The sequence below is a fragment of the Sebastes umbrosus genome, chromosome 8 (assembly GCF_015220745.1).
Source record: "Sebastes umbrosus isolate fSebUmb1 chromosome 8, fSebUmb1.pri, whole genome shotgun sequence".
In the NCBI taxonomy this organism is placed as follows: Eukaryota; Metazoa; Chordata; class Actinopteri; order Perciformes; family Sebastidae; genus Sebastes; species Sebastes umbrosus.
This window is the reverse complement of record NC_051276.1, coordinates 8,117,536-8,145,001: the sequence shown is the minus strand read 5'-3', so window position 1 is coordinate 8,145,001 and position 27,466 is coordinate 8,117,536. Positions and strand designations below refer to the sequence as shown.

At 40.6% G+C, this 27,466-nt stretch overlaps 1 protein-coding gene across 1 annotated transcript in view; it reads right to left on the bottom strand.

Moving 5' to 3' along the window:
- The window catches only part of LOC119492711 (multiple epidermal growth factor-like domains protein 9), a 42,994-nt gene that overhangs the window by 5,935 nt on the left and 9,593 nt on the right, over window positions 1-27,466 (bottom strand). The window contains exons 3-5 of the mRNA XM_037777382.1: window positions 13,735-13,874; window positions 8,737-8,886; window positions 539-808 (exon numbers count right to left, since the gene is read on the bottom strand). Of these exons, the coding sequence (XP_037633310.1) occupies window positions 539-808; window positions 8,737-8,886; window positions 13,735-13,874 (560 nt within the window). The remainder of the gene's footprint in view (window positions 1-538; window positions 809-8,736; window positions 8,887-13,734; window positions 13,875-27,466) is intronic.

The following is a 27,466-nucleotide window of genomic DNA, read 5'->3' as shown; positions in this document are numbered from 1 at the left end:
GGAGCTGATCTATTGTGAATGTTATTAGTTCCACCGGTGCTTTTCTTGCAGAGCAAAAAGGTCCATTCCTTTTTTTTTTTAAAGATTATCTTTTGGCCATTTTTGCCTTTATTAGATAGAGACAGTGATAGTTGTGAATGGGGGAGAGAGAGAGAGAGAGGCTATGACATGCAGCAAAGGGCCTTGGTACATGGGACACTCGCTTTACCATGTGAGCTACTGGGGCGCCCCTACTTTTAAATTTGTTTTCTAAGCTGTTGCCAGAACCAGCACACTACTGTCTTTTTTTTTTTTTTTTACTGCTTTGAGTAGCTCCAACAGGCCTCACTCAAAAATCCAGGGATTTTAGTGTGCAGGCTGGCATGTCTGAAAGTACACAAACAACCGTTACAATCTATATATAGTATGATTGGGACGTACAGTATCTGTCCATGTAATGATCTTCAGGTAGTTCTATTTCCTCACAAAGGAGATGAAAATGTGTGTATATATTAAAGTATGTAATGACATCATATGTAGGATGTGGTTCGGGTCTTACTTGGACGGGTGCAGTTATGTGCTCGGGCGTCCCCTATGAAGCCCGGAGCACAGAGCTGGCACTGGAGGCCGGCGGTGTTGTTGATGCAGCGGAAGCAGTGGCCGGTGTCGGGGTGACAGAGCTGGGCGGGGTCCTGAGGGTCTGCATTGCCACTGCAGTCACACGGAACACAAGCCCCAGATGCTTTGTGGAAGCCGGCGCTACACTTGTCACACTGCGGGCCGCTGTACCGGGGAAGGCACTGGTCACATACGGGGGAGCCACTGGGATCTGCACAGGAATAGACAAAGACGCACATCAGTACCTGAACACTACTAATGACAAGTGAGGCCTTGAAAAGACTTTCCAGAACATAACCTGCAGCTTTGTCTTCGACCTGAAGTATTAATGTTGTAGTGAACAGATCTGCACTGGATTCCACCTAATGTAAAGACACTAATCAATACAATTCCCTGATAGTTCCTGTCTTTTCTAGATTATTCACCAGCATTTATGACTATCCCCATCTAAAATAAACTCACCCTTAAACTCAGTTAATATATCACAAATACAGTCGTGGAATCATGTATTTTATTTACTATTAAAAGGTAGTTTAAATGTTTAATTCTAGCATTTTGTTTGGAACATGCCATGCTCTTCTCTTCAAAAAGGCAATCCCAAATGAAACAGCCAACACTGCACCACTAGGTGGCTCAAGACGACAGTATATTGATCTGGTAGAGAGAGCCATGTTCTTTGAGTCTCCACACTAGTCTTCCCTGTGTTTGCCCTGTGGATCTCTGCTGTTATAATAATACTCAGTAGGAGAGGCTGGACTGACACGTTTAAGATTTTTCTGATGTTGGCTAATAAATACTACATTTTTTTTTACTGGCATGATGTGGGTCCACATCTCCTGGGTCACTGCAAATCAATACAAAGTTATTCTGATCACCTTTATCCTATAATGAAACATTCCTATCTTGATGGGACAATACCCCCCTCCACATGGCATGAGGGCTCACTGGTTTGGTTAGTATGACTGTTGTGAATCACATGCTGTGGCCTTCACAGTCACCAGATCTCAACCCACCTGATCACCTAATGAGAGATTTTGGAGCGTCCCCCCATCACCAAAACACTCAATAAGGGAATATGTTTTGGAAGAATGTTGTTCATCCCTCCAGTAGAAGTTCACACGAAGACCTTATTTTATATTAGTTTCCTTTATAGTATGACATCAATCTGTACATAGTATACTTGTGTTTTTAAAGGCTCAGATGAAGTTTGAATTGATCCCAGTTCCCTGTGAGGACCATCACTCTTCATCAGCAACACATGTATGTCGTTTCTAAGGGTCAGCTTTCCCCTGAATCATCTGGTTCCTGGTAATATGATGCCACAACACCTCCTTGTATGTCAAACAGGAACTACGGTAAAAAAGGACGCTACCCTCAGCAGCAACGTGTCCCCAAGGGAAAACGTATCAATCTGTAGGTAACAAGTCTCTACAAACCCGAGGTATGCAGAAATGTTTGGCTAATCAACCGTCCGTTTAAAGCGGTATTTACTACACAGGCAACCTGCAGATCATGTTGTAAACTGCATTCTATCATCATTTTTATTTGACAAGCACTGATTTAGTATGTAGCAACTCCTGAGGCAAACTTAAATCAATGAATGATGAGTTTATTTACGATGTGAAAATTAAGTCATCCATCCAGGGTAGACCAGATGCCTTTCTCCCCTGTCATGTCCTCCGGCTCCTCCTGGGGAGATCTCAAGCATCTCACCTGTGTTTTAGGTCCCTTCCCATTGGGACGTAGCCAAAATACCTTCACATTCATGATGCCCAAACCACCTCAACTAGCTCCTTTTAATACAAAGAAGCAGGGAATGGATCGTTGTTGAGGGTTAAAGCACCTGGTAGGTCAAGCGACTAGACTTTTAATGGCCCTTATGATGAGGTCAAAAAAAGACATAGCCACCTATGGAGCCATGCCTGGGAGAGATGGTTTGTTTCACAGAACCATCTGAGAAGCCGTCATTGGAAACTGTTTGGAAAAGGGCTGGCACTATCAAAAAAAATACTTGGAAGGTGATTGGACGAACCATCTGTCAATCAAACTCTTGCCGAAGCCAGTCGGGAGAAGAGCGGAAACATCTTTTCCATCGAGAAAAGCTTTCAGTGGCCTTCTTCTCTTTGCTTTTCTTTCAAAGAAGAAATACTCCCCCAGTTCTGATAGAACTGATGCCATTGAAGCATGTATGTTAACCTCTTCAGGAGCCGCCATCATTGTTTAGATTGGTCCGTGCACTGGCTTGCCAGACACAAACGCATCACTTGAAGCCTGACGAAAGGGATTTTCGTGTGATCTCGTGACATCGCGAGAATCCAGCTCGCCGTGCAATGTAACTCACCAACCACTAGGAAAGGAAAAAGGATGCAGTGCATTGCCAGTGGGCGAAGGGACGTACAATAACAGACTGAACCATGGATACATAACTCTGATATGCATATACTGGTATGACCATAACAAAACAAATTCCTGTCAACTACCCGCCTCTCTTCATTTTGACAGACTCCAGCCCTAACCAGAGCTCTGAGTGTTGAATGATTTAGACACAGATAACTGCCTTCCGATGGCCTAGATGTTGGTCTCTATCTAGTGTGGTCATGTGACTGGGTTGTATTCCAGCACTGTGCAGGCTGCTCCTGATAAGCTTCATTTAACCTCTGCTGAGGGTTCAAAGGCAGCCGGCCTGCTGGGTTATATAACCAGGAAGAAACATGAGCTGCTCTGCACTGTACAGGCCGGAGGACCTGACCTGCTCGTCCTCCACTTCGCTGGCCACGTAGTCACTGTCTCACGCACGCGCACGCGCACGCGCGCACACACACACACACACACACACACACACACACACACACACACACACACACACACACACACACACACACACACACACACACACACACACACACACACACACACACACACACACACACACACACACACACACACACACACACACACACACAAAAGAGTGATGGACAAATTAAAAAAAAAAAAAATCATACAAATATTTGATGAACCTCAGGCTAACCTGAATGAGCCCAGCCATCCTGTACTACTGAGCAAAGATACAATCATACATGGATGATTTAATATGTGTGACCCACATTCTGAACTGGTGCAATGCTCCATTTCACCACTCCGTGTGTCAGAATGGAGGGTTATTCATTTACTGCAACAGGCCTCATCAGCACATTTATAGAAAGCATCTATCCTCCAGTGCGAAGCCATGATACTGCATTGTGGCATCTTCTCATTTGTCACTGTTGCCAGGGCAACCTCTGCTTGGAGGCTGCTTTCTCTTTCCAGCTCCAAGTGTTTAGTCTAAAACATCCTCCACAGCCACACACACTATAAACATAAGAGCAGCTCTCTCTGTGGACACGATCCTGAGCGCACTTCAGATCATTTCCTCCGTAGCGCAGCTCTTCCTACAGTATGTCGAAACAGAGACTGTGATGCTGCCCATCCCCCCCTCCGCCCCCAGTCTGTTGCTGCTTGACTGGCGCTGAAATGGCCCAGCTGTGCTCATGCTGTCCCAGCTCAGCTCAGCCTGGTTTGTGTCCCTTTCCCCTCCCTCCCACGTTGCACAACCTCCACTGCGGCCTCTGGCAGGGGCAAACATAACCTGACAGCCTAAGTGCATCTATACGTGTTGCCATGCAGGTCACTGCCAATGGGGGTTCGTCACGTCAGGACATGGCAACGCCGTCGATGATTGGTCCAGAAAGGGGAAGGGCAAGGTGAGAGGAATAACTAGAGTAGAGTTAAAGCACTGATGCAATGCTGAATGGAAATCTCAATTGGCGGTTTGCAGTAAAGGGTTTGAAGAGCAGTTTGACGCCGATAAGCTGTGATCTAAGCCACTGTGTCACGGTGTGATGTCTGAGCCAGATGAACTCAAACCACAAATGGCTGATGACATGCACAACATGGCGTGACATGGCTCCTGGCCATACTGTAATTAAGCGCTTGGAATTGTGGAGTTAATCTCTTTTTGATTGATCACCCTGTTAGCGCAAATAAACCAGGTAACACAATATTCATTTGTGTTTCCTTTGGTGTCCTGTCCGCTTAGCATAGCAGAATGAAAAGGTTTGGTCTAGAATGGAAACAATTAGGCCGTTAATCGATTAGTCAATCAACAGAAAATTAATTGGCATCGGTTTTGACAATTGAAAAATGCCGAACATATTTTTTTCCAGCTTCTCATATGTGAGCATTTGCTGCTTTTCTCAGCTTTATAAATTGAACATCGTTGGGTTTGGTTGGACAAAACAGGCAACTTGAAGACATCACTTTGTGCTCTGGGAAACTGGGAAAAGTGATAAGCATTTTCCATTTGTTCAACGATTGTAATATTGTTGAACATATTGTAAATATTCCTTAGTTGCAGCAATAGCCATGAATACCTTAGGATTTTTGTGACATCATCATTTGTGAAGACAACACTTTGGGCACTGGAAACATTGCTTGGGAATTCATTTTTGATATTTTATAGACGTATATAATGTCTCTATGAAATAATAAAAAAGTAGAATCAATAACAATGAAAATAAGCTGTGGTTTCCCTGGCAGCGTGGCCCATTTAATAGAGGAGTAATCATAATTTAACTGGGTTATTCTATAGTTATAGACGTTCACATAAACACACTTTGAATCAGGTTACTTGATAACTTAACGGTATAGAAATATAATTGGTGTAGATTTGAGATGTGTGGCTTAATAGAAACCGTAGTGTTAACCAAAAATAACTGGTCGAGACCTACTGACGCCAGTTCAGTAAATGAGTTGTTTGCAGAGGGGCATTTCACACACAGCTGCTGGAAGCTTAAAGTGGAGGGAGCATAGTGGGCATTTTCTCACCAAATAGTCAAGAGAATGATGTCTTTTCCTAATCACTTTTCCTTGACTTTGATGGAAAAGGTCAAGAATTCATAAGGATTTAGGGAACAGACAAGCGCGGTGCTAAATTATCCGACAGCACTGCAGGACAGAGGAAGGAAGTTTTGTTTTTTTGTTTTTTTTCCGAGCAACTTTATAACACATATAAAGGCTACATATGAGTAGGCTACAGTGACAAACTTAAATTCAAGTAAGGATTCTTGTCCAAAACAGAACCACACCTCCAAAGAAGGATGTTTTCACTTTACCCACAATGTACAATTAAAAGGACCAGTGTGTAACATTTATCTGTGTTCACACTACGAGCGACACCGCAAGATTCTACGAGTCATTTTCAATGGAAGCCGGTGACGTGAAGCTACAAACTGACTGCGCTACAAATAAATTTGAGCTGGTCTCAACTTTTTTCAGTGCTCCAATGTCGCGGTGAAGCGTCAATCAATCATATGTTTTTGTTTCACCCTGTTTCATTCCATCTAAAAAAAATGTCGTTAGCCTGTTTCAGTTCTATTAAACGACATAACTATGTCAACGAGCGCTTGAGCAACGCTTCAACGGTGACACGGCGACAACGTGGCTGTTTTGACGCTAGTAGTGTGAACACAGCATTAGGGGGATGTATTGACAGAAATGAAATATAATATTAATAAGTGTGTGTTCTTTAGTGTATAATCACCTGATAATAAGAATCATTGTTGTTTTCGTTACCTTAGAATGAGCTGTTTATATCTACATAGGGAGCGGGTCCTCTCCAAGGAGTCCGCCATGTTGCACCGCCCTGTTTCTAGCCAGGAACGGACAAACCTTTTCCTGCTTGGGCCGGAGTCGATAACGTACTCACTCCCTTTGCTGCCGCAGCTCTCTCTCTCTTGCTTCACCACTCACTTCACACTCTACGCACTGACTCTGCTCCAAATGACCTACATTTCTCTTACAACAACTGGCTCTAGAGAGGGACATTTGTGTTTTCACATTGGCCACCGTAGTTCTCCTACACGCTTGGCGCACGGGAGAGGCTTCAGTTATTTGCAATCTGCAATCCCAGCCCTAGTTACCGCCAGATCCTACACACTGATCCTTTAAACAGTGACGGCGGATGTTATTGACGGCCAAATGGTGCGTCGCTTTAAATGTTGCTGCAGCAAGGAACTGTGGGACGGCATTTTCTGGCCCAGTGTATCCTATGCTGAAGGAGATAAGAAAGGAAGCATTGAAGCACCTTTCCTTTACATTTAGAGAATTCAAACAGCTCTTATCATGGCTGCTAGTGAGATATTTCCGGGTTGTTTCACTCAGTTAGGAAACTCATTGAGCAAAACAAGATTATTCGACCGCAGCCTAAGACTGAGAGATTAGATCTGAAGAACACTGCCTGCTCTGGTAGATTCTAGTGTCTGTTGTGACATGCCGGTGGCAGGCAGTAACATGAAATCATGAATCCATCCTACCTCACACAGCGCGGGATGATGGCGGACTAATTTGGGAAATGTTTTTCTTGACTCACATTAAGCTCCTTTGGTAGCTTAAGCATTAAAGTCGACCAGGTGCAATCCCTTCATGGTTAGTTAAGCTATTTCAAAGTGAAATCTGAGGCAGAACCGAGGTGGTTTGAGGAATATGACTGTGTGACTGTAGTTCAACCTAGTTCTCAACCCAAGAGAGACCTTTTTGGGTGTGTTGTGTAAGTAGGGCAGCAGCAGCCTGGAGGTGAAAGAGGTGAGGTCATAGAGGAAGGTCAGACTGTCTGGGAATAGAGATCGAAAGCACTCTAGTTTACGGTTCTGGAATTTAGGAATATTATTTCTCACCACAACCAAAACATTATTTGTTCACTTAATGGAAACACTTCATGCAAATATTCAATGATTTGTGTAGGGGAAGCTGTGTGTAGCCTGAAAGACAAAATCCAGTGTACTCACATGTTGCTACTCTAAAGTGTGCTGTGACTGTGACACAGTAGCAGTCAATGCCAACCTAGATGGATGTATCTGCAGTCAGTTTGGTCTGGCGTGCAGAATCAGTCACCACACGATCAATGTGAGGCAGATATGTGATGCATCTCTCGCCACGACTAAAATGAAGAGAGACTGGAACTAATGGCTGGATTTCGAAGAGCTTATTTTTTCCTGCAGCGCCACGCCGCTCGAAATGTGTTGATTCATGAACTATTCATGAAAATGGTACTTATTAAAAGTTAGAAAGGCCATTCAGTTCACTAATGGAACTGACTTTAAATTTCAGTTTTATGGGACTGACTTGGTAATGACTTAAATTCTGGCACGTCACTCTGAACAAATGAGTTTAACCCATGGATGTATAAAGAGAACCACATACAGCGTTGTAGACGGACTCCCGTTCATACCTATGACAGTTGCTTAGTGGCGCATAAAGCCAAAATGGCTCGACTGCAGAGTAATGAAGTACCCGGATCATCCGGGGGTCTTCCCGACCATTAGGCCCATAGAGCAGACGCAGTAGCGTTTCCTTTAACTCCTCCTCCCAAACCTCGCTCCAGCCTCGGTCTGGGTCTGGCGGTTGGCAGTACTTAGTATTATTAAGGTCATTGTTTGTTTGCCGTGCATTTTAAGTGGTGCTATGTGATTTGAGGATTATATTTAATTGTGATATGTATTTATTTTTATCAATATTGCCTATGAATACGAATATCAATAGATGTTTAATGTCAAATACTGCCACACACACATAAAAGGTGCTGCTTTTGTTTATGTATTTTTGTTTTAGCTACCCATTAATTGTTTCTTGCTTGCTTGTCTACATGTCGTGTTCATCTTGTTCCTCACTATGTGTGTCAGACTGACCTCTTAGATTACCGTTGTCATGTCTACAGACACACAAGGTACAATGTGTTGGCTTCTCTCCTTTTCATGTCGTCTCTCTTTGACTGCACTTCCCTTATTACTTTGGATAGCTGGCCAAAAGTAGACGACATGACGTTACGTTGAGATATTCACGGCGCTGCTGCAGTGATGTTTGATAATGGAAAATGTTTTCTAAGACATCGTCGTCGTAGGTGTCAGAATCACCAGGATGAAAGAGCGGAGATTTCTTCTTTCAACAATTAAATAAAGTAGATGACAGTACATACACCGTTAAGACAGCACTCCCAACATCGACTTAATGATGTGAGTGAGGCCGTACTCGCTGCAACATGCCACAAGGAGAAGAAGCTGAACTAATTGCCTGACTGATGTGTGGTTGTGAGTGGCAAGCACTGACCGGTGTGGCAGATGCCATTGGAGGTGGTGTTGGAGCAGGGACATGGTGCACAGGCTTCGGTCCGGGCGGTTCCAGGTCTGCGGTAGGAACCGGGCTTACACTCCTCACAGTTGACTCCCTGGGTGTTGCCATCACAGTTCAGACACACTCCTGGAGGACAAGAACAAAGGTCACATGATTAGAGGGTTATTTCCTGGATCTGTACACTTCCAACCAACACAAAAAGTGAGATAAGCCGGTTATATAACTTAATCTCAGGTTGGTCACTGCAAAGTCATTCCAGCAGTTTGGGTTTTGATATATTATATTCAGATTCTACCATCTGAATCTGACCATTTTATACCGGAAACATAACAAAGTTGCGTTGCATTCATAACACAGAACCAGATCCTCTACAGTATATGGCGTGACATTCATCACCATGACCTCATTTGTATATAACCCTACATGTACATCAATTACATGACACAGGAGAATCGTCTCAAGATGGAAACTACTGATAGAGTAGAACAAAGACACATGTGACCAACCAAACCACATTCTATCCATTTCAGAGGGTAATCATACTCAGGAGGCTAACACCTAATCAAAAGGTTTGTACACATCATTTCCTGCTTCCTCCTCATTTTGTTCCGAAGGATTTCCTACCCTCTGAAAAAGTTGCTTATTATTATTATAACCTTTGTTTAATCAAGGAATCACTTGATTGTTGAGTCGAGACTTTTGCAAAGAGCGGCAGCGTACAGCAGAAGAAATAAGTAAAGAGGGAAGACATACAAAAAGCATAGCCAGTCACACACAAACACAGACATTTCGTTCACAAATCAGAGAGAGAAAAGAAAAGGGAATGCTATTTACATGTATATACATTTATATCAATCTCTATCAAAATGTGATAAACTGGTTATTGTGCTTTTTATAATAATGGTAGCGTAAATAAATTAAAAATGCAGTTTCAATTTAAATTATTTAAAATGAACTTCCACTGTCCTTTATCTTTGCTTGATGTTTAATTTTAGAATATTTTTAGGAGAATTTTAACTGTAAAATAAAACTATAGATTAAATGATTAATTCAAACATGCAGAGGGGATGGAAGTACTTTATTAGGCCCAAGTCTTGCCTGCAAATCTTACTCGTTCTGCTATAGACTCAATGATTAAGACAGGACAGCTTGTATGCTACCTGAAAGGTGAAACCCAGGGCAACAAAAAATTATCTGTAAATCACTCACTGCAAACACTTTTTTTGAAACTCAATGGTTGGTGCGTTCAAGGACACACAGACATCTGAGACTTCAGGGTCAGATTTAGTTCTGGCTTCATATATCACATGAAGTTAGCATAGTCACAGCCATGTGATGATGTTGTTTAATGTAATATTTTTAAACTTAAAGGAATACTTAACCCATAAAATGACCATTTGTATATCAATTACTCATCCTGTTACCTTTTTGAAGAAAACTTAGTTTTTCTCGCATGCCGCCACGGTGAATGGAGAATCCGAAAAACAGAGAAAAGTCTTGATGAACTGAAGTAAATGGGGGCTGCTTTGCAAAATCAAGACATCCGTTCTTCGTTGAAACCTTACTATTTAAAACACTTCTATAGTCTCACGCTTGAGCAGGCGCGCTAAGTGTTTTAAATAGTAAAGTTTTAGCGAAGATGCATATGTTTGGGAAGTAGTAGAGCATACGACTGGATAAATGAGACTTGGATTACACTGTACCAGTTGTGTGATAGTTTGTAAACAGATGTTTTCGATATAGTTTTGCTGTTGTTAAACGCGGCCCCCCCATTTACTTCAGTTCATCAAGATTTTTCTCTGTTTTTGGATTCTTGGTTCACCGTGGGGGCGTGAGAGAAAATAAAAGTTTTCTTCAAGAATTCAAAGTAACACGGGGTGAGTAACTGATGTGTAAAATTATCATTTTAAGGGTGAAGTACTCCTTTAAATCTCGATTGTTTGCTGTCCTGGCTCCTCAATGGTGGAAGGAGCTCCCCATTGACGTCAGGACGGCAGAAACACGGCACATCTTCCGTCACAGACCGAACCTTAACCCATAAAATAAAAGGAACTCTTTCTCTATCTCCTATTGTCTCTAAATGTAGCATTTAGGTTGTGCAGACAAGGTTAAATGCACTTATTCTAAGTCCTTTTGGATAAAATGAATATAATGTGACATTAGACTGATTTTATGTATGTTGTTTTTTTACATAAAAAAACATTAGCTTCCCACAATAAAGTCATTCATTGTTATTATTGTAAATATTTGTGCCGTTTGTGGTTGAGCCTCTGTCTGTGGTTGAGTAGATGTGTCTCCATAATCATAGACATAGAAATTATGTAGACATGACTAAACCTGTCCACAGGCTGCCTAACTTGCTATATCATTGCATAACAGTGGTTTCAACCATGAGCCCTGAGTCACTGCAGCAAACCCTACAGTACATATTACACGTTAAATTATTGGTTGAAGAGGGGTTTGGCCCGGAGATAAGTGCTCGTCTACACCAAATTGTGGACCAGTGATGGTAAATAACAGCTTTCACGTAACTTTTGTTGATAAATGATGGGTTTCCTGAGTGAAATTAAATTAAAGTTTATATTTATTATGATAAAATCAAAGCCACGTGGATTTACTGCATTCCCAACACCCCAATTTTATAAAGCAGGTTTTAAACATGTGAAATTAAGGTTCAGAGGTGAATATCAAATCTTCAAACTTGTGTTCTTGATTTTTCTCTGCTTTCTTTTATTCAGCCTTTAGATATTAATGATTTCAGTTGGACACAACGGGTCAGCGTGGGGACAATCTGCCGCTGTCCTGTTGGAAATGACGAGTCCCTGTCATGTTTATCTGAGGTCCACAGTGTTTGGGATACTGTATAATTTGCATTTGCACAATGTGTTCTTGTGGAAGCGGGGGGGAGGCCAGGGTCAGTCTTTAAAGAGCGCTGTCAAACCTGAGCTACGGTAATCCACAACACTGTGAACACTGAGCCCGGGCACGGCTGCAGCGCTCCATCTGCCCCTGCATTATAAAGGCAAGACATGTGGCTTCTAAAAAACCCCGTCCCCCCTACCCACCCTAACCCCCGCCCGCCTGTCACTAGCTGGAGGTTTAGTCTCAAAGCCCGACTGCTGGGAATGAGCAGCAATCCTCCTTTACATGTGATCAAGGATCGAGAGGAGGATAAATCCACCTTAAATCACACAACAGACTGAAAACTGGGTTTGTGATATTCTACATTTTTAACATTTTACAGTTATATATCCCTCTGATTCAGCATCTTTCTCGGTCTCCTCAAGGTCCTTCTTACCAACTGAATATTACACTTCTGTTGTGGTTCCACAGTAAATATTTACCTTGCACAAACTGGAGCGTTTGTGTGCTGCCAAAGTCTCTAATTAAATCCCTCAGCGTATAATACCGAGGTGTTAACTTGCACAAAGCTCAAGAGTTACATTTATGGGGAACTTAATGAGCATTTCATTCATCGCAGGCACCAACAGATCATTGCTGCCATTGTTTCAGAGGGGGAAATAGAGGCTATTGAGAAATCACAAAGATTTCTGGCGTCTTAATGATACAGATTTAGTTCAGAGAGTCTAAAGAGTCTAATTAAAACAGCAGATACCGCCATTACATTCATTTGATGCGTTAACATGAAAGCAGCGTAGAAAAGTTGCTCGTCAAGATGCAGCTAATTTCAACTACTTAATGTACTATTAGTATGGCTGTTGCGATTAAAATATTTAATCAGATTCATCACATGATTGTCCATAGTTAATCGTGATTCATTTGCAAATTAATCACACATTTTTTATCTGTTGAACATGTAAAAAAGGGAGATTCGTCAAGTATTTGATACTCTTATCAACATGGGACTGGGCAAGGATGCTTGCTTTATGCAAACGTATGTTTATATTAATTATTAGAAATCTATTAACAACACAAAACAATGACAAATATTGTCCAGAAACCCTCACAGGTACTGCATTTAGCATACAAAATATGCTCAAATCATAACATGGCAAACTGCAGCCCAACAGGCAACAACAGCTGTCAGTGTGTCAGTGTGCTGACTTGACTATGACTTGCCCCAAACTGCATGTGATTATCATAAAGTGGGCATGTCTGTAAAGAGGAGACTCGTGGGTACCCATAGAACCCATTTTCATTATATCACATATCTTGAGGTCAGAGGTCAAGGGACCCCTTTGAAAATGGCCATGCCAGTTTTTCCTCACCAAAATTTAGCTTAAGTTTGGAGCGTTATTTAGCGTCCTTCGAAACAAGCTAGTATGACATGGTACCGATGGATTGATTAGGTTTTTATCTAGTGTTATTAACTCGTTATTATCGCGTTAACTTCGACAGCCCTAACTATTCGAAATTTTAAACCTATAACAATGTATATCATTTTATAAACTGATCATATGTTTTGTATGAAAAATGTTAATCTGCAAAGTAACATGTGACTACAGCTGTCGGATAAAGAAAAAAAACAACAACAACACTGCCCTCTGAAATGTAGTGGAGTAGAAGTATAAAATAGCATAAAATACTCAAGTACCATTACCTATAAATTGTACTTTAGTATAGCACTTCAGTAAATTCACTTTCCACCACTTATTTTAGAGGAAGTCTCCCTGGATTTGAACCCATTGGATCTCCTGTTTCCTAGACAGGTGCTTTAACCAACTAAGGCCCTGTGGACAGCTCTAAGTACAGGTGTGAATGCACCCAAGAGCCACAGTCATTTAAATTGATATTGACAACCCTACATACTAAAAACAAAAGTGTTGGAACATAAAAAATGACAGCTTAGTTTGGTAAATTGAAGGCACAAATTGAAGGTAATGTATCACTGCATCAAAGGTGACCCACACTGACCTTCCCAAATGTATTTTCTATGAAGAGAAAAACATTAGCAAAATGATACAGTGCATCAGTCTATAACGGCAACATTTTTGGTATCCTCAGCAGACTCACCGGACTGTGGATGGCAGTAGTTAGTGTGGTTGTTACACTGGCAGGGCCGGCAGCCAGTGCTGCTGAAGTGGAAGAAACCCGGGTGGCAATCATCACACTTTGGTCCGTACACTCCCGTCTTGCACACACATATCCCTGAGCTGGAAGGAGCAGAGCAGAAGACTAAATCAATACAGTTCAAGAGAACATTTCATTTAATGCAACAGAGAGAGAGAGAACACCGAGCCGGAGACGAGACGGGAGCCGTGTGTGTGTGTGTGTGTTTGTCCAGACTGTTGTGGTGATTCCACACTTGACTTCCTGCAGGTTCTCCCATCTGCTTTCCCCAACTCTGTTCCAGGTAAGCATGTGGGAAGCACCCTGCGTCACTCACAGTTCATGTTAGTTTCTCCACGAACGTGTGGAACACTGGTGTCCAGCAGCACAACGTATAAAACCGGTTTTCCCTCTTGTGTTTCTTTAATATGTCATTATGTCTGTAAAGAATCGGTCCATCAAAATCACAAAAACACATGAGATCACCTACCACTAGTGTTAAATCTAACTATACAGATAGTTTGGGTTTTATTTAGTTTTAGTTTAGAGATATTCATCGATGAGACTTCTGTTGCCAAAAATGCTTTCCAAAAACACTGTTGCAAAGTTGCGTATATTGGATAATCCACAAATCCCACTGTGCACTGCTTTCATTGGAAGTACTTTTTACAGAAAAAAATACAGCTCATTAACCACAGCATGCATCTTGAACAAATTGGATAGCAGCCTGGAGAGCTACATGGAAATGCAACCGAGGAGGACTGGAGCCAGACTACAACTACTGGTGAGAAGGTGTAAATGCATCAGTCTCTCCAAGATGCATTCGTAATATTTACTTCTCCCCATTGTAACTATGTAAGTAAGCAATCAGTAGAACTGCTCTGACATGGTGATGGCAGCTGAATGACACCGAAAATACTCAACCAATATCAACCATCTGTCTCCCTGTCACATTAACCCCTTAACACTATTAATAGTATTAGTAATACTACTAATACTAATGCCTAATAGCTAACAGAACTACACACACAGCAGGACTGATCGTTTCTGCTCAGAGGAAACGTTAGACAGTCAACATGAAGTGTTACACAGTGAACTGCAGTTTAGCTGCATGGAGCCGGTGCAGACAGCTGCACAGGTTAAAACGAGAGCGTATCTGCTGTGTGAGATGTACGAAAAACGTGTCTGGTACAATTGCAGTCTAGATGTGGGAGGAAATTGTGGTTTGTATTCATTCAATCTATCATTACAGCAGTGGTCGTTGCAGACACACCTGGCAGAGATCTGCAATCTACTGAATGTTATATGTTTAAAAAAATATGATCTGTCTAATTATGTTCTAAGATGTTTTTTACACTCACTAATATTGATATCTGTATCAGTATTTCTATTGATGTGTTTACTGTTTTACATAACAGTGTGTTTGTTTCTCAGCTGAGAAAATCTCAGTGGATAATGCCTCAAAGAATGCTCCAGCAAAGTTAAATCCAATTACACTTGAGCTCTTCGGCAACAATACACACATACAAAATTACTCATTTCATTTGCGTCATATGTGTTGTTCCCAAGTTGGATCTACACTGGCTCTTAACCTCTTAAAACCCCACCTGCCTGCTGGTAGGTAAATGATGGGTAGGTAAGTAGGTAGGTAAATGATAGGTAGATAATATGTAAATGATGATCAACAATGTTTTGAATGATGGTATTAGGGTTATTTATTTTAAAGGTCCCATATTAGACTCATTTTCAGGTTCATACTTGTATTTTGTGTTTCTACTAGAACATGTTTACATGCTGCAATGTTCCAAAAACACTTTATTTTCCTCATTCTGTCAGCATGAATATACCTGTATTTACCCTCTGTTTTAAACGCTTTTAGCACATTTCGACGGAATTGCGATGTAATTGCAAGAGAATTGCGTTGCTAGGCAACAGCTTTGGTCCATGTGTACTTCCTGTCAGCTGATGTCATTCACATACACTGAAACCAGGAAAAAACTGGGACACGTTTAGATTGTTTACGTTTAAAACTGTGTAATGGTCTAAATATTGTATATTTGTGACATCACAAATGGACAGAAATCCTGACAGCTTGTTTCAAATGAAGAGTTTCTGAATACGGGCTGTGTGTATTTCCCTGTGGATAGAGCGTTTCGATACTTTCACAGTATTTATATAGGACTTAAGCCTGCTTTATAATAAAAACAACATGAAAATCTCACTTTTTTTATAATATGGGACCTTTAAGAGGATGGGTTTTAAGAGGTTAAACACAGTAGATGCATGCTCATTTACACATGTGGTAATAGTGAGAGTCAGTGAGAGGTTTTATTTCTTCCCAGTCAGAAATCATCGTGGCTCTCTGATCCCGGCCAGACTCAAGGTAATTTCCTCGGAAAAGTACGACGCTAAATCAAGCCTGATCAGCTCTCAAACCCTAGACAATGGACTCACAAACATAATCTGAGGACAATAACTTCAAAACAATTGAAGTAAATCAAGAGTGACTGGGAGCACTTTCCATGAGCGTGTGCGTGGGTCTTGATACAATCCGGGCTTTGTTAAAACAACTGCACTTAATGCAAATGAGGAGGCCCGCGGCGATGCTTAGTGGGGCGTGGGGGCTCTGCTGGGGACGAGGCTGGGAGATCAACAGTCCTCATTCTTCCAGCTAAAAACACACACAACACACACACACACACACATGCAGCAAGCATCATGACCCTAATGCAGTGAAGTCAGTCAGAGAGATAATGTCCAACTGTCGCAAAAGCTCCACTCACTCCACCGTAAAGTGCTTAATTTCAAAATGCCATCAAACAATAAAATCATAGAAGTCCAGTTATGTGCGACTGCAGAGGATTGCATCCTCAAAAGTAAATATTTAGCAGTGGACGTCTTGAGATCAGGGATACACTGGTGATCAGTTTAGCAATATTCATCAGCATGGATTTCACTTCTTTGTTTAATCTCTCTTCACTGACTTATATTAGATATTATAAAAGAAATTAAAAATAAAACGGCATATTGGGTATAAGAAATTTAGTTTGAAAATGTGTATTGATGTTGATATCCCTCTATTGGTCTATCATTACCAAAAACACTCGTTAATATTTGTCCCTGTTGGATAATTAAATGAAATGTTTTTCGCAAATTTTTAGTAAAGAAATTAGCAAAATTTTAATTTGATTGTTGAACTCCACCTCATCTTCCGCACACCACCATGAATAAATGACTGGCAACTTTCTGTTATGCTGTTTTTGCACATTACCATACCACTACCTCTTGCACCGTCATTGCCACTATAACCAAAGTCGTGCACTATAATTTAAAATACTCATATTACACTGACATTGCAAAAACTGTAGCCTGCATACTTTCTGTGTGTATATGTGTATGTATATATAGTTTTATCTTATTTGTATGTTCTAAGTGTCTGTGTATCGTGAAGGGGCTTCAACGTACATTTCATTGTGCAACCCTGTGTTGTAAAATTACATTATCGTCTCAATTTAAAATGCTGAAAAAATGTCCATCATAATTTCCCAGAGCCAAGGGTAACGCTTTCAAATGTCTTGTTTTGCCCGAACAATAGTTCAGAACACAAAGACATTTCATCTACGATGATACAAAACAGCAAAAAGCAGCAAAGCATCACATTTGAGCATCTTTAACTCTGCTTATTGTGGGTTTTGTCTCTTTTTTTTGGCAAACGAATTACACTCAAAATACAAGTGTAGAGAGGTGGAGAGAGAGTCTGTAACCATAACTGTACAAAAGAGTACAAAAAGAACAGCTACTGCGTCACAGCGTCGTCAAGTCAGGTGTGTGTGTGTGTGATGTACTGGACACCACAATCTCCTCCTCCCTGAAATTAGATGACTGGCATTGTACTTTCCACCATGTCTGAGCTATACCAAAGGAACATTTTAAAAGGCCTCCTCACACCCTGCAAACTCTCTACTCAGTCTTCTATCTCCGGGTAAAAGACTACGCAGTATCAAGACAAGACCATCTCACTTCCATACTAGCTCTTATCCTGAAGCAATCCACATCCTACATGCTTCACATTACATATATTAAACAAGCACATGCACTTTAACTTGTCACTTTAAGGGCATGAGCCATCTGGTTGCACTTTTGTATTATTGTATGGTTACTTGTTGCAGGATGTTTTGTTTTGTGGGGTATCTTATTATTAAGGCTGTCAAAGTTAACACGATAATAGCTTGTTAACGCAAATTAATTTCAATGGCACTAATTTCTTTAATGCAGGAACGCAACTTGTGATTTTTAGGTTGTAGCAGATTCAGTTCTAAAGCTACAGATAAAACAACATGAAGATACTGGTATCATATGAAACTAGATAAAAACCTAATGAATCCATCGGTATCATGTCATACTATCTCGTCGCGAAGGGGGTTAAATAATGCGACACCCCTAGCATGCATGAGAGAGCATACATGACAAACGGTTGCATCATTAGTAGAGATCTAGTCCGTCTGATGTATGAGGCTCATCATTCCTCGTGGAAAAATACAGATGGTGAGGACATGTCAAAGTACATGGGTGTACTAAACGCCTCACGACTGATAACACACATTGACAAAGAGTATTTCCAGTTTAAAAGGAACAGTGTGTAGCATTTATTGATTTATTTTTATGTTGAAGCATAATGAAAATGTTCTTATTCCCTGATCAGCAGTTACAGTAAACAGGGCTTCAAGCTGTGATCAAGCCCGTAGTGGTTAGGAAAAAATTTAAATAACACTCATACATATAAATCATGTCTCATAACAGAAGGAGCAGTGATGTGATGAAAAAGGCAACCTCTGGGAGGGGTCCTTGCTCTTTTTGTCCTTGCTGTGTCACCAACATCAATTTATTTATGATGCTTGAGGGTTTCTAGGCCTTTGATTAGTTAATTAACTATTATACATATTAAAATCCTTCAATTCATGTTTTAGCTACAAAAGGCTCCTCTGATGAAAGCCATCATGAGTCAAAATGGGATTATTTGATGATGTAGGACATTGTCATTTGTTAGTTCACAACTAGTAGCCTATGCTGTGAACAAGAATGGTGCAGGAAGATCTGAGTGACGTTTTAGCTGCTTTATAACCTGTTTGTAGCTGCGCTGGAGTCTACTTCCTCTATACTCTGGGTGAGCTCCAGAGCCCGACAGGCACAGAGCCGGTTTATGCCAGACAGGCGGGGTTTCTCCACCATTTATATTCAGCGTACAAACGGCACATGGCGCTTGTGCTGACCTGCATCGAAGGCGTGACGAGAAAACAAAGTACCATGTGTGCCAGAAAATAGACGTTGCTAAGCACATGGCCCGAGATGGCTAAAAACAGTTACTGCACTGTCTCTGCCAACATCTCACACTGTATAAACACATAATAATAATAATAATGTCATAATATTGACAGTGATATTGTCTATAATGCTATTTTCTAGTACATGCTGGTACCACTGGTCCTCACTAAACCAGAATTTCAGCACCTTCAGCCACACTATCACTAGGAGTAAGTAATAAAATCCCCCATCGCAGCATACATTTTAAAAGTATTTTTTATATGAATATATATTATGATAATGTAAATTACCTAGAAAATCAATGAAGAAACTGTTGATTGGATAAAATATAACCAGACAGGAGATTATGCAAATTAAATTTGTGAAAAATCAAGGTACTTCATTACATTTATGCAAACATCCTATAAAATCCAATATTACCATAAAGCAGTCCTGCTCAATGGCTTATTATAGAGATAGATGGCACAGTTTACACTGTTTGGTAAAATCTCTGACAGTTGAAAAATATATATATCTTTACGATATATATATTACAGCGGATATAATTAGTCAATCAATTAGTTGATCAACAGAAAATTAACTGGCGTCTATTTTTGATAATAAATTAATCATTTAAGTCATTTTTAAAGTAAAAATACAGATAGATTTCTAGTTCCAGCTTCTCAAGCTTCTCAGGATTTTCTTCTTTTCTTTAAGTAATCCAACAGGAAACTGAATGTTTCTAGAGTACAGACATCACATTTGATGAGCAGGACTACCTGGTAGAAGAGATATTATATCTAAATGGGACCTTTCTAGTTAAATAAAGGATAAATTAAAAATAAATAAATAAAATAAAATAAAATGTGTCATAATTTTTCTAACAAAACTCTAAACACAATTGGTACAACATCCATCTGCTGTGGACCATATCATTAATACAATTCATGTTGTTTTCACAGAATATGCAGTCAATTAACAACATTTCTAAAATGATTAAATCTTTCTTTACATACAAGCTTACCCAATACCAACATTATGGGTCTTTCTTATTATTATTTACAAATGCTTTCACACAGCATGCCAGGAATGAAATCCTAATGTTCAAAACCTTAAATATAGTATAGAGCCTTTACTTATAAAGCTATGTTGAAACAGCTGATACGCAACAGATCATTGAGAAACAGCTCATTTACTGTAAGTTGTGTAAAGTAGACTGCCAGGGGTTGGGTAAGGCATGCCAAGCGTTTCTATCCAAAGTGCACAGCGAGAGACGATATAAGGCGTGATGTGGACGAGAACATGTGGCCAAAAGCTGAAGATCGTAGTACAGATTAGAACTGTGCACTTTTGTGGGTTTTTTTCCCCCTTCCGTGCCGTGTTTACTGTATTTGTGTATTTTATTTTCACACGTTCAGAACCAAAGGTCATATATGATGATCACTGGCAGCAATATCATGTTGCTAATACAGCTTTTATTGCAGCAGTTCTGTCACTTACTATTTATTTCTACTATGAAGTTAAGATGACTCATTCACTTTTAGATAGTATGTTGCCAGAAATGCAGTCATTCAAAACATGTAGAGGGGTTTACAGTAAAAGGAAAGTGAATTACAGTATAAAAAAACATGGATTTCATATTTGTATGCAGGTAGAATTAAACATGAAGAGTAATGTAGTTTTTTGACTACTTGTGCTAGTGTTTTGAAAGACTGATTTGATATTGAGTCAGGTTTTCTGCATTTTGATAGTTAGTGTATGTAGGGAACGTTTTGTTTTCCATTTTGAAATGTAAAGTAAACAGAAAGTTAACTATTTGGCTAATTGTGTGATGTGTTGCTATGTTAAGACTTTAGAAAAAAAGCATCTGAAGTAGCCTATAGGTAAATGCTTGTTAGCAACTGTAAAACTGTAATGTTTCTAATTAAACTGAATCATACACTTCTAGGGACCTTTGCTTTGGAAAATCTCTAAATTGATACAGTACAAATGTTTAATTTTCAGCATGTAAGTAGTCAGAGATGTCCTGAAGTTAAATATATCAATCATTGTCAGGAATTATTTATACATTTTTTTCCAGCAACGCAAAAATCAAAGAATAAAGACATTTCCCTCACAAATTAGTTCTATTTTCTTTTTAATTTATAAGGGGCATGTAATGTTTATACCTCAGGTGAATATGATCCAATCAATCTTATTTCCATATATGTATCGAGTTGTTAACACCTTATTTTGAAAACCGGACGTTACACTTCCGCTGCCAAGTCTGTGGCTAGCTCTCCCGTCAGCTCTGTACAGTGATTGAGAAAAATAATCAGATCAATAAATAATGAAAATGACTGTAAGCTGCAGCCCTGGTTTATCATTTCTTTTGTCACTGCTTATCATCAGCTGATAAAGATTCAATGCACAGTAAAAACCTGCTGCCCACTGGGATTTTACGCAACATCCAGCATGCCAGTGAGGCCAGATGGTCTGTTACCTTTGATTTATGTTTTTCCTCACAAAATAAAACCGTTAACATCTCTGCAGTGGCGTCAGAAAATTGTTTGATTTCATATAACTACAGTTTATTTTTTCTCATTAGGGGAATGAAAAAAAAAGATGAAGAAAGAATAAGAGAGAAAAAAGCTTGCAAGTCATGAGTTGCCAAATTTTCCGTCGTAAAGCTGACAAATATCTCATATGATTAAGGCTGGGAAAACCATCCGATGTGATGTAAATCAGTTGAGCAATGCAGGAAAATAAATCACGCTAGAAGAGTCCCTTTAATGCATCACCATGGCCTGTTCTCTGCTCTGACTGGCTGGCAGTCAGTCAGTCAGACGCTGACCTGTGGCAATGCAGTTTGTCATCTAATGTGCAGCATGTAAAGCCAGCAGGTCCACTGTTGCTATAGTAGATGGGGTACTGGAGGACAGATTGTTATCTTGGATGTATGTAGATGAGGCTGGTGTGAAACCTTCTCCCTCAGTGATCAGTAATCCGGGTGTTCATTTGTGCCGTCTTGGCCAGGAGGAGACGGGGGGTTGTTATTGTTTTGGTGTGATTTCACTGCTCTGGCCCAGCCGCTCCGCGTCAGATCTGCATGTTAAGTAGGTCAGTATTACATGGGCGACGAAGCTTAACCCCATTCTGCGGCTGCCACAGAAACGCTGGTCATCGGCTGTAACATGTGTCGAAATAAGAGCAAACAGTCACAAAACATCCTCTCTCCGACAGTGAGGTGATCACCAGAGGTGCATGTTTGGCAACAACAGACAACGAACTACACCAAGCAGGTTTAGTTGCATTGCTGGGTGTGCTGAATGCAAATCCTGAAAGAGTGTGTTAAGCAACAGAGCAACGGGGAACTTGTGTTCTCTTCTCCACTGTCCTGGGTCATGCCAGGTTCTGCTGGCCGGAGCACAAGCGCAGACACGTCCACTTAATTAGGAGAGAAAAAGTTTTCTGACGAAACGCCAACAACATTCCGAGTCATGTTGTCAAAGGTGAGATCTGGAATGTTTTCTATCTGCTTACTATCATTAAATACTGGTTTTGTGGGGTGGAGTGTGGTGAAAGCTCAAACACTGTGCATGTAATATAGGGTTAGAGTCAGGTTTGAGAAATGTTGATGTTTTAATGTTTTGATTGAGCGCTTCTTCAAATTAACAAGTCAATATTTTGTGTCAATTTTTGTGTTGAAAGTGTGCACTGAAGTTATTGAAAAATAAAATTCTAAATGAAAAAGGTCAGTTTCATTTCTCTGCATCCTATACAAGCTTAGTGTGTCTTAGCCTGGAGAAGACTGGAGGCAATGGGGAACAACCAAAGTGGATTTAACAATTTGAAACCGGTCTGATTTACATGTTGCATCTTGTTAGTGTGCTTTGCACAAATCCATTCAAGAGTCAGTTGGGCTTTGTTGATAGTAGAGTTATAGCAGTGCTCAAACCAGCAACCCTTCTGTATGTTTATAGACAGTTAGAGATGATGCATTCAGTCACTGGACAGAGCGGTTGTTGGTCAATAAATAGATCCAGTGTTAACTCCTCCCAAAGCCACAATCAGAGGTCCAGGGACCCCTTTGAAAATGGCCATGCTAGTTATTTAGGAGCGTTATTTAACCTCCTTCACGACAAGCTAGTTTGACATGGTACCAATGGATTCATTAGGTTTTCTAGTTTCATATGATGCCAGTATCTTCACTCTAGCTTTAAAACTGAACCCACTACAACCTAGAAATGCAAGTTGCATTAATACGTTAAAGAAATTAGTGGCATTAAAACAAATTTGAGTTAATGCTTTACTGTCGTGTTAACTTTGACAGCCATACAAAAAACATGAATGAATAACTATGAGGCATTTCGTCAAAGGGCAGTATACCAGCCCTGTACATCTGTGTATCTGCAGTGAACAGCCAGCCACAGCTGGGGGCTGTGCAGTTGAGCATTGACTGGAGGTCTCCTGAGTGCGGCCATCAGTCAGGACTCAGACACGTGGCTCTAACACCCCCCGCAGTCCTGCGGTCCACTGCTGCTTTCTGAAGACAGCAGGATGCTAAGAAGGAGCTCACTGCTTCCACTTGATCAGGCAGCAACGCACGTTTCATCAAATGCATGAATGAAAACAGGTGCTGTTGCTTTACAATTTTTGGTTTAAAACTGCAGAGCAGTTCATGGTACCTGCTTAGCAGACCATTTGTTTGATCCTTAAAATAATTTTACAGATATATTTACCAAAAAATAACAAATGCAAAATGATGAATTCAGGCTTTTTTTTTCAGTACACATTTTCTGTATTCTCCATTTTCTTGTGCCCTGCACTCATATTACTGTTCAACAAATAAAATAAAATCAAACAGACCCTGCGAATTAAGATAAAAGATGGCAATGATGCCTCCACTGCAGTGACACATGATGCAGAGGCGGAAACATCTGCACCCAAAATCAATATTTCATTACGGACCGTGGTGCCTTCCATACAGTGTTGTAAAAAAGGCATGCCTTACAGACAATGCCCACAGGAGCTGACCCAAATCCAGCACTGACACAAATGTTATAAGTGGTTAATACAGCCCTTTTGTCAAATATTGGCATAACCTAACCCAACAAAACTGAGCAACAGTGTGTGTCCATTTTTACATTACATGATTTTGTAGAAAGACTGCAGGCAGAATGCTGCATTATGAGCCAACAAGAGGAGGAAATCTCATTAGGGTTGTTACGTTTTTTTTTTTGTAACTGCCAAGAAGACACGAAAACTGGTACTTTGTGGCACAATTATTGAAACCACTAAGTCATGTAGCCGATCTATTGATGCTGCTCTACACAGACGAGAACATAGTTACTATATCGTACTGTAAACAAAATACAGTATATTGCAATTACAGTTCTCTAACTCTCTGTCTCCAAAATTGAACTGCATTGTTGTGCACACTGAAGAGCAAACCTGAATTCTACTCATAGTGTTCAGCTCTGATCTCTAAATGATCTAATTGGTTACAGGTGTTTTCACAGGTGCATTCTGGGTGCAGGTGATTGATAATTGAGTGGTGTATTTCAGTGGCAGTGTTTAGCAAACGACACACAGGCTTTTAGTTTTAAAAGTAAGTGTAGTGTAAAGCAGACAATGTGCTATTGGTTTAGCATCAATAGATAAGCTACATGAGTAAGTGGTTTCAATAATTGTGCCACACAAGTACCAGTTTTTGAGTCTTTGCAATTGAAAAAAACTGTGAAGTGTATGCATAACAACAAGCTTTTCTTTGCCAGATAGTGATACACAGTACATTTCCCCTTAAGGGCATTGCCCTTTAATAGTTCACACACACCACTCACACACACACACTGTATACTGCTGTTGGCGAAAGACGATCCTCCACCATCGAGCCAGTGAGCACAGGTCACGTCATTATCAGCAATTCTTGTGAAAGCTGAGTTAATCAACAACCTCAGATGTGCTTGGTGCTTGTTTGTTCTGATAAATGGCTGTTTCCTCATCTGATGCACGCTCTGGGATCTATGCTGTTAAAGGGCACAGCGGGTCATTAAGCAACCTCAACTTCATATTCCAACAATAACTGTATCTGAGGGCAAAGTGGAGTCCAAATGCAAAGTGGGTTCAAGCCTGATCCATTGTTTGAGGATATTGAATGGTCTTTACTCAAAATACAACATGTCTCGTGGCCTCTGTTCATTCTGCTTCTTTGAGGTTATAAGAGAACAAATGTATCTTCCATAGGGTGATTCTATTCGTATGATGTGGCTGAATGTACAATATTTGCACTACAGAGAAGGTCTTGCTCTTTGATTCGAAAGAACTGATGCAGAATTCTGACGTTTACATAGATGTCTTAAAGCTGAAAATAAGTATTCTAGAAATATCTCCTCGTGATGTCATGTCATCTATATTTGGCCAGCTATCCAGACAAATGCACCGCCACCACATCAACAACAGTGACTTAAAATACAAGGAGCATTTTTAACAGTGCTCAGTACCTGTAGCAGAGTCGGCGTCACGCCATAACACACACAGTCACGCACAAATCCAGATCCAGATCATAAGAGAGCCTTTTAGAAGGGAGCTCTGTCTGGCTTGGAGCTACATATCGTACTGCAGTCAAGTAATGTTGCCTCAGCAAACACTGCCTAACAAGCTGCAGGTTAGATTAATTTAGCTAGCCTGGCTCTGTCCAAACAAAATCCAGATATGACGTGTCAAGTAGTTGAATAATTAACACGTTATATCTAATGTGTTTAAAAGTGTAAAAAACAACAATTTGCCATTTTATGCCGGACTATTTATTGGGTTGTCAAGCAACCAGTGGCACATAATCACATTTTAACGTATGATTTTGGAATGACATTGACAACAATAACAACAAATATCAAACATGGCAGTAATGTTGAAATTTCCACATACTTTGTTCCATTGGCCACATACTTTTGGCCAAGGCGTGCATCATGTCTTATGTTAATTGTTTTAATAGTTATCGGTTTAGCTACAGTATCTTAAAGCAGCAGTAGGCGAGATTGGAGCAAATATGATTAAAAAAAGTTATTTTTATAAAACGGTCCTGACAGTAGTACATGATACAGGTAACCTGAAAAAAATCATGTGCCTCTGTGTCCTCCGGTGCTCCCAACGGGTTCTGCAAGATTTCACAGACCGGAGGAAAACAAGCAGTCAGAGCTGATCTGAGGTCTGCTGTCCACCTGCCGTCTATGAGAGCCAGCTGTCAATCACTCGCGAACTCCGACCAAACTGTCAAACTAGGCAGCGCTGATCAAATATGAATCAATATTATGCTACTGTAATGCCTATTTCTCGCCTCAAATGTTTTCAGAATCATCTTGTAGTGCACGGTTTAGCTGTAAAATGAGAAAGTTTGTGACGCAGCAGCCATGTTGAGATCAGGTTGAGATGGCTTGAAGGGACGCCAAGTAACGGTCACATGATAGGAGCACAGCCAATAGGAACGCTCTCTCTCGGAAATGACCTGTGATTGGTCAAAGTCTCCTGTCACGGGCTAGATTTTTCTAAAGCCTGAAAACAGAGCCATGATGAGGTTGCAGAAGTCTAGTTATCGCTCAGAACACTTGAATTACAATATGCTTAAGGATTATTATGGAACTTTTGCCCAATGATGCCAAAAACATACAACTACCTACTGCCACTTTAAATGGATTGTGGACTGTTATTGATAAAAATGAGAAATTTCCTAGAGGTTTTAACCAGGTATGATGAGTTGTCGTGATATATTGAATGTGGCATTTTTTCCACGAAATCTACAAGCTCGTCTCCGCAGTGTGCATCTCTCTGGCGGGATGAAGACAGTGAAAACCCACTGTGTTAAATTTCTCAAGCGCCAAGGTGTCTCTGCTCTTGTTGGCTCTAAATCACGATATAATTGGTTCCGTTTACACTGTCATTGCATCGTGTTCCAGTAGCAGTGGACAAAACTAAAAGCACTTGCTGGCTCCATCTCAGCTGGATTGCTCATTACTTAATGGGAAAGATACCTTAAGCAGCAGTCTGGGGGTCAGGAAAGCTGGCTAATCTGTGTAACTCACAGTGATAAGCTCCTGAGGAGAGGGGGCTAGGCTAGGCTAGCAGGGTTAGCAGTGGGCAGGCTGGGCTCAGACTGTCTGAGAAGGACTGTATTAGGTGTGCTACTGTGTGAAAGCTTTGAGATAACCCTCCTGCCTGCACCTTCACCCACATCCCATTGAACTCTAGACACAGCATTTCAGGCTTCATAAACAACAGAAAGAACATTCTGTGTTTCCAGTGAAGGACTACACCTATTATGATTTATCTTATGTAAGCCTGCACTACTGTGACGTATATTTTTCAGAGCATGACAACACAAATCCTCCACGCACTGGACATCGAGTCAAGCTTTTGAAAA